Genomic DNA, 13555 nt, shown 5'->3' on the forward strand with positions numbered 1-13555 from the left:
CCTGGAGACTCAGTCCTGCCGGCAGTCGTATTGAACCATCTTGACAATGATGGCTAGCAGTCGTAATACAGCATTTTCTGCCACGCACCCAGAAGATGCCAATGGCTATCAGTCATGCTGCACCGTCTGCTGCCAGCTTAAGATGTAAAAGATAGATGGACCAGATTTGTTCTGTATTCATTTGCTTCCCCCTCCCTCCGTGAAATCAACGGCCTGCTAAACCCAGGGTTTTGAGTTCAATCTTTGGGGGGGCCATTCTGTGTGACAGTTGGTTGTGTTTCTCCCTGATGCACAGCCACCTTTGTTGATCTTAATTCCCTGTAAGCCATGTCGTCACTCGCCCCTCCCTCCCTCCTTCCGTCAGACAATAGTTTCGCGCCTTTTTTCAGCCTAGACGCCATAGCACTGGGATCATGGAGTCCGCTCAGATCACCACGGCAATTATGAGCACTATGAACACCACGCGCATTGTCCTGAAGTATATGCAGAGCCAGAACATGCCAAAGCAAAACCAGACAAGGAGGCGATTGCAGTGATTGCAGAGCGGCGACGAGAGTGATGAGGAAATTGACATGGACATAGACCTCTCACAAAGTACAGGACCCAGCAATGTGCAAATCATGGTGTTACTGGGGCAGGTTCATGGCGTGGAACGCTGATTCTGGGCCCGGGAAACAAGCAGGGACTGGTGGGACCGCATCGTGTTGCAGGTGTGGGACGATTCCCAGTGGCTGCGAAACTTTCGCATGCATAAGGGCACTTTCATGGAACTTTGTGACTTGCTTTCCCCTGCCCTGAAGAGCCAGAATACCAGGATGAGAGCAGCCCTCACAGTTGAGAAGCGAGTGGCGATAGCCCTGTGGAAGCTTGCAACATTAGACAGCTACCGGTCAGTCGGGAATCAATTTGGAGTGGGCAAATCTACTGTGGAGGCTGCTGTGATCCAAGTAGCCAACGCAATCAAAGACCTGCTGATATCAAGGGTGGTGACTCTGGGAAACGTGCAGGTCATAGTGGATGGCTTTGCTGCAATGGGATTCCCAAACTGTGGTGGGGTGATAGACGGAACCCACATCCCTATCTTGTCACCGGAGCACCAACCCACCGAATACATAAACCGCAAGGGGTACTTTTCAATGCTGCTGCAAGCCCTGGTGGATCACAAGGGACGTTTCACTAACATCAACGTGGGATGGCCGGGAAAGGTACATGATGCTCGCATCTTCAGGAACTCTGGTCTGTTTCGAAAGCTGGAGGAAGGGACTTTCTTCCCGGACCAGAAAATAACCGTTGGGGATATTGAAATGCCTATTGTTATCCTTGGGGACCCAGCCTACCCCTTAATGCCATGGGTGGGGGAGGAGGGAAGGAAAAGGACACACTGCAGTTTAAAACTTTAAAACTTTAACACTTATTGAAGGCCAGCCTTCTGATGCTTGGGCAATCATCTGGGGTGGAGTGGCTGGGTGGCCGGAGGCCCCCCCACCGCGTTCTTGGGCGTCTGGGTGAGGAGGCAATGTAACTTGGGGAGGAGGGCTGTTGGTTACACAGTGGCTGTAGCGGCGGTCTCTGCTCCTGCTGCCTTTCCTGCAGCTCAACCATATGCTGGAGGATATCAGTTTGATGCTCCAGCAGCCGGAGCATCGACTCTTGCCTTCTGACGCCACCTATCCTCTTCAGCCCGCCACTTGCTCTCTTCAGCCGCGATTCAGCCCGCCACCTCTCCTCTCATTCATATTGTGCTTTTTTGCACTCTGACATTGACTGCCTCCACGCATTCTGCTGTGCTCTGTCAGCATGGGAGGACATCTGGAGCTCCGAGAACATATCATCCCGAGTCCGCCGTTTTCTCCGTCTAATCCTCACTAGCCTCTGTGAAGGAGAAACATTTGCAGCTGGTGGAGGAGAAGGGAGAGGTGGTTAAAAAAGACACATTTTAGAGAACAATGGGTTCACTCTTTCACGTTAAATTTTGCTGTTCACATTACACAGCACATGTGCTTTCGTTACAAGGTCGCATTTTTCCTCTTATATTGAGGGCCTGCCGATTTTGTGTGAGAGATCACTCACGCAGTGCCAGGCAACAGATTTTGGCTTGCAGGCAGCCATGGTAAGCCACAGTCTTTTGGCTTTTTTAACCTTCTTAACATGTGGGAATGGTTTCAAACAGTAGCGCCCTCATTTCCCATACCAAGCACCCATTGGGTTGGCCATTTAAAATGGGTTTGCCATGTAAAAGGAGGGGCTGCGGTTTCCGGGTTAACATGCAGCACAAACCCAACTACCCCCCCCACACACACCCAATTCTCTGGGATGATCACTTCACCCTTCCCCCCTACCGCGTGGCTAACAGCGGGGAACATTTCTGTTCAGCCGAGCAGGAACGGGCACCTCTGAATGTCCCCTTAATAAAATCACCCCATTTCAACCAGGTGACCGTGAATGATATCACTCTCCTGAGGATAACAAAGGGAGATAAGTAATGGATGTTGTCTGCATGCCAGCAAACACTGGAACCATACGCTGCCATGCTTTGTTATGCAATGATTCCAGACTACGTGCTACTGGCCTGGCATGGTAAAGTGTCCTATCATGGCGGACGGGATAAGGCAGCCCTCCCCAGAAACCTTTTGCAAAGGCTTTGGGAGTACATGAAGGAGAGCTTTCTGGAGATGTCCCTGGAGGATTTCCGCTCCATCCCCATACACGTTAACAGACTTTTCCAGTAGCTGTACTGGCCGCAATTGCCAGGGCAAATTAATCATTAATCATTAAACATGCTTGCTTTTAAACCATGTGTAATATTTACAAAGGTACACTCACCAGAGGTCCCTTGTGTGCCCTCAGGGTCTGGGAGCACGCCTTGGGTGAGTTCGGGGGTTACTGGTTCCAGGTCCAGGGTGATAAACATATCCTGGCTGTTGGGGAAACCGGTTTCTCCGCTTCCTTGCTGTGAGCTATCTTCATTGTCTTCATCCTCCTCTTCCTTGTACCCCGAACCCGCTTCCCTGTTGCGTGATTCTCCATTGATGGAGTCAAAGCACACGGTTGGGGTAGTGGTGGCTGCAGCCCCTAGCATGGCATGCAGCTCTGCGTAGAAGCAGCATGTTTGCGGCTCTGCCCCGGACCTTCCGTTTGCCTCTCTGGCTTTGTGGTAGGCTTGCCTTAGCTCCTTAATTTTCACGTGGCACTGCTGTGCGTCCCTGTTATGGCCTCTGTCCTTCATGGCCTTTGAGACTTTTTCTAATATTTTGCCATTTCGTTTATTGCTACAGAGTTCAGCTAGCACTGATTCATCTCCCCATATGGCGAGCAGATCCCGTACCTCCCGTTCTGCACATGCTGGAGCTCTTTTGCGATCCTGGGACTCCATCACGGTTACCTGTGCTGATGAGCTCTGCGTGGTCACCTGTGCTCTCCACGCTGGGCAAACAGGAAATGAAATTCAAAAGTTCGCAGGGCTTTTCCTGTTTACCTGGTCAGTGCATCTGAGTTGAGAGTGCTGTCCAGAGTAGTCACAATGAAGCACTATGGGATAGCTCCTGGAGGCCAATAACGTCGAATTCCATCCACACTACCCCAAATCCGACCCGCAAAGGCTGATTTTAGCGCTAATCCCCTCGTCAGAGGTGGAGTAAAGAAACCGGTTTAAAGGGCCCTTTAAGTCGAAAAAAAGGGCTTCGTTGTGTGGACGTGTCCAGGCTTAATTCGATTTAACGCTGCTAAATTCGACCCAAAAATTGTAGTGTAGACCAGGCCTAAGAAAACTGTTTCTGAGCTTTGTGGGAATTACAATTAGCCTTGTAAAGGTTTCAGATTAAAGTCTTTTGTACAGTTATAATCACAGAAACTTCAAACTTCTGCTCTCCTGAGGGAACAGTTGCCTTTTATTGTGCATTTAAGTCTTATTTAAAACCATGTAAAACCAACATATTCTATTTTCCATATGCCTTTATGCACAATGTGTTTCCATTTTCCTGGTGGTGGTATCACACCCAATGTATGTATGTGCTACATTTTGACACATTATGCATGTATGTTTTTTTCCTCCCTAAACATCTATCTATAATCATATGACTGAACCTCGGATTGTTTCTACATTGCTTGGGAGAAAGGAGACTTCTATAAATATAGTCTGAACAGTGAATTGGTTTGCAGTCTGCCCCTGACACTAGATTCCTGCTGTAGTGCTAGAATGTGCTCCCCAGTCCTTTGTTACTACCTCTCTCACACTTGCTATGGTGGTGTCCTAGGGATGGTATCATCTGATCTGAAGCAGAGATTTGTATAAACGTGGCGAGGCCTGGCCAGTACTCGAATGAGAAACCTCCAAGGCAGACCCAGCTGCTGCAGGAAGCAGTGCTGGTGACCCAGCAGGTGGACCTCTTTCCTATCAGTCCGCACTGGACCAATGTCTTAGGGTGGCAGTAGGGGAGATTGTACTGTTGGATACAATATAAAACCAATGGCTTTGGGATGCTGTGAGAACCACTTCTGGTTAATTCATGAGACTTTGCTCTTTAGTAACAGTCATGGCACCCATTGTTAAGTTATCCTCAGCTGTGTGTGCAGCTATAGACAATGAGACGGAAATGCTTTAATTAATAATAGTAACCCAGTGGTCCTGGCCAAATTCTAATGTGGGTACTTACATTTTGCTTGCCTTACATTCTTGCTGCAGTTTCAGTTGGATACAATATTCTCCCTCACTTTGTTTATTATTAATAGATTTTTCTGTGGCATCATTGCTCTAGTATGAGATGCCCACAAACATTACTGAATTTATTCTCAACCTTCTGTATCTGAGAAATGTTATTCGCCACCTTGTACAGATGGGGAGCTAGGGGTCAGCAAGACTGAGGGACTTCCCCAATGTCACAGAGAATAGATTAGAATTGAACCCAGATGTTTTGAGTCCCAGTCCAGTACTATGGTCACAAGACTATCCTTCCTGACCTAAACGATTGTGTGGCATGAGCTGTTCAATTGCTACTCTCACTCCAGTGTTGACTGCATTCCAGTGCTTAATGAAGCGAGTCTTGTATATATGTGGTCAGATTTTTTACTAGTGTAAATGGGTGAAACTCTCTTGAAGTCAATGGAGCTGTGTCAATGGAGCAGAGAATTTGGCCCAGAGCTTGTAAGGAGCATAAGTCCTACTTGTAATCATCTTGCAATCTGCTTTTAATTACCAGAAGTGCTCTGTGCAGGACAAGGAAAGCTTCATAGAGTGCTCAGCTACTATCAGCTCACACAGCGTAGGATCTTTAATCCATACCTTTAGTCCTACTTCATGAAGTGCCTTCTATAGTGCAAGGTATTACAGAGAAGCTTATTTAACCATCAGATAACACATGTTTGAGCTGGCAAATCATCATGGCACAAGACCCAGGCGATGACTTAGTAGCTGCAACGTATGCTGTTCCATGTCTAAATAAGCTTTTCTGCAATACCTTGCACTACAGAAGGTATGTTATGATGGAGAGAAAAAGGTATGGGCTGCGGATTCTTCACTGTTAGGCGCTACCCCTTATGATTTGAGAGTTTCTAGGAAGGTAGGAATTGCATTCCAGATGACATCAGTGGTCCATCTAGTCTAGTATCCTGCTTCTGATAGCAGCCAGCACCAGAGGCATCAGTGGGCAATTTGAAGTAACCCCCAGCCGAAAGGGAAAGAATTTTCTTATTCCCTGAAGCATGTGAGTATATCACCATTATATATATTGCCCTTTATCAAATAGTAGATGATCTTTCTCATTATCCATACAAATGTCCATCCTTTTAGGAATCCAGAAATGCTCCTGGCCTAGTAGCAATGAGTTCCACAAGCTAATTACTTGTGTGAAAAGATATTTAATTTGTCACCTTTCAAATTCTTTAAACATCCCTTTGTTTTTGTATCATGAGAAAGGGTAAATAGGAACATTCTATTTACCTTCCATCCTACACACCAATCATAGTTCTGAATGCCTCTATCATGTCCCCTCTTATTTGTCTATTTGCTAAACTAAAGAGTCTGGATCTTTTCAATCTCTCTTTGCATGAAAGTGTTTCCAGGTCTCTAGCCATTTTGTTGTCCACCTCTGCACCCTCTGTATTTCTGATAAATCCTTTTTGAGATGGGCTGGCAAGAACTCCTCCCAGCATTCCAGATGAGGGCCTATCATTGACTTATGTAATGATGTTACAATATTCCCAGTGTCATTTTCTATTTTATTTCTTATTCACCTTAATATTGTGTTTGCTTTTGTTGTCCAATGTTGCACAATGAGCAGCGGTCCTTCCCCTGGTGCACTGCTTTGGATCCTTTGGAATGAAAGGTGCTGTAGAAACATAAGATAGTATTGTTATAACAGGTGGCATCTGGTGGCGTTGTTACACACACCCTCCCAAGTTCTTCTTTGTATGGGCTGAGCAAGCTTTGACTCTTGCAAAGACATGCTGGGTTGGTTAAATGTTTGGTTATGCAAAGTTTTGTGTAGAGGTGGCTTTGGGAGAGAGGGATCTGTGTGAGCAGAAGAGATTGCTCTCTGCTTGGGCCTCTTATTAGAGTTAATTCTTGAAGCACTGGGTGTTTGGCGTTGGGTTGAGATTCCTGGTAGAAGGAATTGCCCTGCATGTTGTTTGACCACCTCCCTTCTAGGAGTGGCTTGTATGTGTAAATAAAGCAAGTTACACTTAGAGTCTATCCAGATTCTATGTCACTGATTTCTACTCCATTGGGAAGCTGGGCCTGCTACCCACTCAGCAGAGGGGCAACACAGGTATCAGAACTGGACTTCTGAATAAGAGAAAACAATATTTTTACTAAAAAGAACGAGGAGTACTTGTGGCACCTTAGAGACTAACAAATTTATTTGGGCATAAGCTTTCATGGGCTAAAACCCACTTCATCAAATGCACGCAGTGGAAAATACAGTAGGAAGATATATATATATATAGACATACACACACAGAGAACATGAAAAAAATGGGGGTTGCCATACCAACTCTAATGAGACTAATCAATTAAGGTGGGCTATTATCAGCAGGAGAAAAAAAAACTTATGTTGTGATAATCAGGATGGCCCATTTCAAACAGTTGACAAGAAGGTGTAAGTAACAGGAGGGGGAAAATTAGCATGGGGAAGAAACTATCATAGTACTATCACTAACCACTTATATCATGCATCACAGGCCAAATTTGGCCTTAACATAAGTGGGTGAAATTTTGCTGTAGCACCCTCTTACACTAGGACTGAATCTGACCCTATGTCTTCAAAGAGCTGCAAGAAAGAAAAAAAAACCCTGTAACGCATCAATCCTAGAGTCAAGACCACACTTTGGTGCTGGGCGAGAAGAATTCAAGATTCTGTCTTCCTTTATGGGGTCCCTGAAATTAATGGGCCTTAGTTGTACCCTACAGTGGGAGACTAAGGTCGCTGAAATCCATGGGAGTTGGCAGGAGAGTAAGATCCTGGGAAAGCTGTTGATTACTCCGAGGTGACTGAATCATAACCTCGGCCATTTAGAAGATACGGATAGTAGTGAGCAAGTGCCAAAACATGAAGTGATCAGCCACTGATGTTCTAGCCTTGTTTCAGAGCAACTTCAGAACAAGGGTTATTTACAAGCCCTTTCAAAACCATTCCTAGGAGGATGAAAAAAGCAGCTCATGGGTTTAGTGCCAGGACACTAGTGCATCCTAACTAACTCAATCAAAATGTGGGGCAAAGCCTCAGTGGGTGTAAACTGCCATTGCTCCATTGATGTCTATGAAAGCTGAAAATCACCCCCAGGGTGGCTTGGTCATTCATCAGTACAAACCTTGTGTTCTGTATCTTATTTCCCCACAAAGAAAATGTATGTGCTAACCGCTTTCATGTAGGCAACACATTCACTTGTTTTCCTAATAGTGACTATGGGACCTGTTTTCTTCCTTCTAAAATTACAGACATCCTATATGTGGCTCAGAGTTAAGCAGCTGTATGAGACCACATGATGACGACTATCTTATATCTACAGCTCTTCTTCAATATGTGCTTTAGCTTTGATTTATGATTACAAAACAATACTGCACATCTGCCTCTAGTAGTGAGGACTCTTTCTTTCTTTGGATTGACATTTGGTTTTTCATGTAAGTGCTCTAATTTCATGGCCAGAAGATATAAAATTTGCTTGCTCTGTGTCTAATGACACTTGGAGAGTTGGCTGCCCTCGCATAGGTCTCAATCCTGCATTGTCTAATCAAGAATTTGTAAAACTATTGTATGTGTAATGTGTATTAATGTAAAGATGGCCATAAAGTGGTACCTCTACTGTATGATTAAGATTAAAGCATAATTCTAGTCTTTTGGGGTCACTGATGAAATGAAAATATTAGCTATGGATGGATAGAGTAGTGTGTATTTCTTCTTTTCTCAGAGCATCGCCCTGGAGGCAATTAAGGAATTTATGTGCATTGTCTGAGACTTGCAACCTTAATTCTGCATTTCTTGGGTTTCTGACGCTGCTTCTTCATTTTCAGTTTTCATGTTCTTGAAAGATAATGTGCTCAAATTTCTGATATGTGCCCGCAACCTTAACCACACCAAGGTTTTGTGTGGAACTATAATTTATTTTTTTCCTTCTACCCCGTTCCCTAGCCTCACGACACTGCCTATAGTTGTTTGGTTTGATTTTCTTTTACATGACAAATCTCCTCAGCAATTGGGATGTACCTTGAGGTGTACCACTGCAAGGAAAAGTGCTAGTGATTTACATTTTCTTAAATGAAAGTTTAGGTCTCTAGCACTCCTTTGATGTCCTGACCTAAGCTTGTCAACACCTGTACCGCATAGCTACATTATCACTCTTCTTACAGAAAAAAAAAAATATGAAAAGCCTTTTTGAACACTACTGAATATCTCTCTGTCTAGGGTTCCACCATTCAGGAGCCAAGGCCCCACATCCTCAAAGGTATTTAGGTGCCTAACTCCCATTGATAACAATGGGAGTAGGGCCTACATCCTCCAAGGTATTTTTGTGCCTAACTGTCCAATCCACTTCACGTTTTGTAGAAAAATTCTACGTCGAGCCCAGACCTAACCTACTAAATTTGAAGTCAATATTACTTGAAGGATTTTGGGCCGCAAAGTTAGATTTACAATGGAAGCTCTCTGGAAGTACTACTGTTGCTTCCTAATTATTAATAGAAATTAAAAACATAGGGACTGATTCTCCTCTTACTTATACCAGTGTAACTCAATTGACTCCAATGGAGTCATGTATAATTTGTGCTGGTGTACGTCAGAGGAGAATCAAGACTATGAAGCATCCATGGGAGCATAACAAATGTCACAGTTTATGGATAATCAGGGGTTAGAAATTAGAATCCATGAGGTAATCTATCATTTGCCCAGGTGTATTAACTATTAAACTCTCACTGACATACCGACTTACCATGTTCAGATAACAGTGACTTCAGTGCCTAATGACTGTGTAATTGTTTTATAAATATTTAAAGGCCCAAAGGAACAGTAAAGTAGAGCTCAAGGTTTGCTTCAGTATTGGTCTACTCCTTGTTTTTAAGTATCTTGCTCTGTGATTTACAGTAGTGTCCATTTAAAATATTGTTTAAGAAAGGCTCTCTCGATGCAAAAGTGGCTTATTTTATCAGATGTCAGTGGTGAATTACCACTAGTTTATCCTTTCCCCTGCTCATTGTGTGTATGGGATACTATAAGTGTTACAGTAACATGTGTGCATACGTCACAATTTTGGGCAAAGAAGTAGAAGGCAAAACACTTAGAGATTTTCTACCCTGCCATGGATGATTTATTATGGGTAAGCACTTGACTCAACAACTAGCTTTCAGACACCTCCAAGTGTTGTTTTCATAATCTGATATTAAATATAGAACATACACTTGTATAGCTTGGAGAATGAAAAAAATAATTGAAAGAGGCTAAGTGTATATATTGAGGCAGGCGAAGAGTCTGGGTTTAAACCCAGGCCCATCTAGACCATGCTGGGCTCTGCTCAACACAATAAATGTCTGCCCCGGTCTGCCACAGTTCCATGGGCCTGGGATGAGACTGTTTGCAGGAGATTGAGAATATTTCCAGGTCCTTTCCCATTAGAAGGATCATCTCCCTCCTGAGGTCCACATCACTCAAGCACTACCTTACCACTGTCTTCAGGGGAGCCGATTCCTGTGACCCCTCTGTTCAGCAAATGAATGAAGGAGAGAACCAATGATAGAACAGCTAGTGAGCAAGGTGTGAGGTCAGGGTAGAGGAAGGAGTCTAGAAGTCATATGGAACGATTTCAGCTCTATCTGGTCAGGGATCCTGAGGCTGGAGCTCTGAGCAGCATTAATCATTGTGGCATTTTGCTGTGAATTTTAGGTCTCCTGTAATCTTGCCGGGAGAACCTGCAGCTTCACGGCTCTGCACTTTGTTGGCATGGCAAACTCACCTCTACACAATTTGTAACAGAGCCCTCAAATGACCAATGTTCACATGGAGGGGCTGCTTCCACCTCCAGGCAGAGTGAGGGCCTTGCATGCATAATTGCTGCCCCCTTCCACGCTGTGCAGAGGACAGGAATATCTGGCACCTATTAGGTGAAACTAAAAGGCACAATGCAGAGCACAGCTTTGTAGAAGGGCAACTAGAGAGGCATGACTATTGGGGGCGATGTTTAGGAAAAGTGGGGAGTACGGCTTACTTCTGCTTGGTTACTTAGCATTATTGTATGTTATGGGTTTCTGTTTTTCCTTAGATTTATAAGTATCTGAGGAGCCGAGACTGTCTCCTGTGTTTTTACAAATCCAAATAAGTAAATGAATGAAATCACTCCTTGATTTAATGTCTTCAACCTTTTAGGACATTTGATTAAGATTGTTATATAGAAGAACAGAGGGGCCCCATCTTTCTTATCTGCTATCAACAGTATACACAGGGCAAATGGATTTTTAGCTAGTGCCAGTAAAGCTCTGTGTTAAGTATCTGTGCTCCTTGTAAAGCACCTATTAGCTAGGCACTACCCCAGCTTAGTGGCATACCCCATACTTCAAAGAAAGTTAGGACCCAGTTCACTGTTGCCCTGCATTGCATGCAGCCACTTACTCCAGTGTAAAGTGAACTCTTTTCACTTTCTTTGCTCTGGTATAAAAGACTGGTCACAGTGAAGGGCAATGACAAACTGGGCATGAGGTGTCCATCCTGCTCCGAATGCCTCCTGTTTTTTGCAGGATAGATGTTTTCTCCATAGTCTGAGTAGTAAATAAGAGTGGATTCAGTGTGGTTCCACTGTAACTGGCTGGATATCAGGGCCTCAATCACTCCTTGCTCACTGCAAAGCTGAACTCAGCAGGAGTTCACCGTGTCCAGTCCGCAGAGGAAGGAAAGGAGCTTAGGGTCAGGTATGAGACAAGCACATTTGAGGCTGGAAGGATCCAGTGTCCATTTCCTCCCCTGGAGGGCTAAGGAGGAATTGCTGGGGATGCTATGAGACTGCATCAGAGGTCACTGTCTGTCTGTCGCTTCTGAGTGGCCTCTTGTTTGGGAGGATTGAGTGTTTTCGCCATCCCCTCGAAACACGCTGCACCAAGGCCAAGTTGGGTTAGGATTGGGGGGAAGATTTGCCCCTTATTTTCCTTTTTGTCCTCTTTCCAGCTGAATAAAATCTGGGATTTTCAAAGGCACCTAAGAGTTGACCTTGAATGGGGAGTGGTGCTATTTTCACTAGCCTTTCATTAGGAGATGGGTGCCTACCTCTCTTAGGCTCTTTTGAAATTGCCAGGTTAAACTTAACTCTTCGAACATGGTAACAAACTGGGATGATTTCCTTCATTCCACCATCCATCCAAGCCCTAAAGCCTCTCCAAGGCAAAGATGAATCTACTGGGGCTCTTTCTGATTTACGGTTTCATGGAAAGATTCATCGCCAGAGTAGAAAATTGGCTTGTCAAGCAAAGGCTGAATTTTATCTGAGCGCAGAGTCTGTCCTTCCCTTGTGACCTGCAGTTTGGAAAATAATTCTATGTGACCCCATACATAGATCAGCGGCTACCTCTGTAACTTTGGGTAATCAGACATTGACTGATGCTAGATAGACAAACATTTGATTTAACAGCTACTTTATTAAGTATGGAAGCCCCATTATTTGAATAACTTGAAAGGAGACTGGCTAGAGCACTGGAGAACATACAGAAGGGAATAATCACACACTGGCAGGGATGATGCACTAGACATAAAACCACAGGTCTTTTCTAGCTGTAATCCCGGTCGGCCCATTCCTGAAGTCTTTACTCAGCAAAACGCACATCGACATCAACAGGAAGTTGAGTAGAAAAAAAGAAGAAGAATATAAATCCCCATGTTTCAGGGCATAAACTGGTCACTGAGGACCTGGTCAGGAGCCTATCTGAGACAACACGCGTCTTTCCCATACTGGCTTGTGAACACTGATGCTTGGAACAAGGTGTAGCAATAGTTATTCCCTTCATGCACTTTCCAGCACTCCCAAAGAGATGTGTCTGCCTCAAGCCCTGGCTTAAAGCCACAAATGAGCCATTAAACTTACTTGTTCTAATCAACACCATTTCATTATTTCTAGTGTTGTCTAGAGCAATATTATTACAATTTACCAATTAAGTCTTTCATAACAACTATTCTGAATCTGGTTTTAGATCCTTCCTTAAAGGATCACTGCCACCTAGATTTGTAACCCTCTCTTCAGGGCTGGGCCTGTCGTCTTTGTGTCTTGTTGTACAGCACCTTGCACAAAGGGGATCCTTGACTGAGATTCCTGGATGCTCCTGAAACAGCAACGATAATTACTACAAATAACTTGAAATCCCATCAATTTCAAAAGACAAGTTAAAAGTAGCTCCTTTCTATACCTACCTCCAAGTCCCTTTGGGGCTGGGGGGAGAAGGGCTACAGTCACATTTTCTATGGGACAGTGTCTCCTTTGCTGCAATGTGAAAGAGCCACATAAACAAGAGAAACTGAGTAACTAACCATACAGTGAAACTGACTATACACAAAGCGCCGTCAAATGCACAAAGAAAATATCACCACCCCCCAATTTCTTTTGAAGTGATTTCAGGGGTTACTTGGAACCATAGTATATAAAAACTTTCCAGACAGAAGAGTGGTTTTTTTAAGTAGAGGGAACCTCTTTAAAATTACAGATAGCATCAATCAAACTTTGGCTAATGGTTTTGAAATGAGTATATTATTTGATGATTTCCATAAAGCTCCTGACTTACTATCAATGAAAAACGGAGTGACCTTGACTTTGGTTCTGATTTGCTTAATCTGAAAGAGAATGTTTGTTTAGCTCAGCACCAGATTTCAGAATTTTTTAAGCTTGTGCAGAGTGTACCTCAGGGATCCATACTGAAAGGTTTATTGTTTACAATGCTGGCTTATGACCTGCATCAACTTGAAAATCCAGAGGTATGCTGATGTTTCCAGGCATTATGCTACTTTGCCAATGCAAGATGTGTTGAGAGCCAAAGAGATGGTTTTAAATGTGCTAGATGCGAGTGCGGTTTGTAAGTAAGTTTAAAAGGAAGTAAAGC

General features: G+C 44.1%; 1 protein-coding gene across 1 annotated transcript in view; it reads right to left on the reverse strand.

The window, feature by feature from the left end:
• Window positions 1-1384: 1384 nt before the first annotated feature.
• The window catches only part of LOC135972245 (uncharacterized), a 39039-nt gene continuing 26868 nt past the window's right edge, over window positions 1385-13555 (reverse strand). The window contains exons 2-3 of the mRNA XM_065549475.1: window positions 2824-6323; window positions 1385-1895 (exon numbers count right to left, since the gene is read on the reverse strand). Of these exons, the coding sequence (XP_065405547.1) occupies window positions 1729-1895; window positions 2824-3373 (717 nt within the window). The 5' untranslated portion in view covers window positions 3374-6323 and the 3' untranslated portion in view covers window positions 1385-1728. The remainder of the gene's footprint in view (window positions 1896-2823; window positions 6324-13555) is intronic.

This window comes from Chrysemys picta, chromosome 6 (genome assembly GCF_011386835.1).
Source record: "Chrysemys picta bellii isolate R12L10 chromosome 6, ASM1138683v2, whole genome shotgun sequence".
Taxonomy (NCBI): domain Eukaryota; kingdom Metazoa; phylum Chordata; order Testudines; family Emydidae; genus Chrysemys; species Chrysemys picta.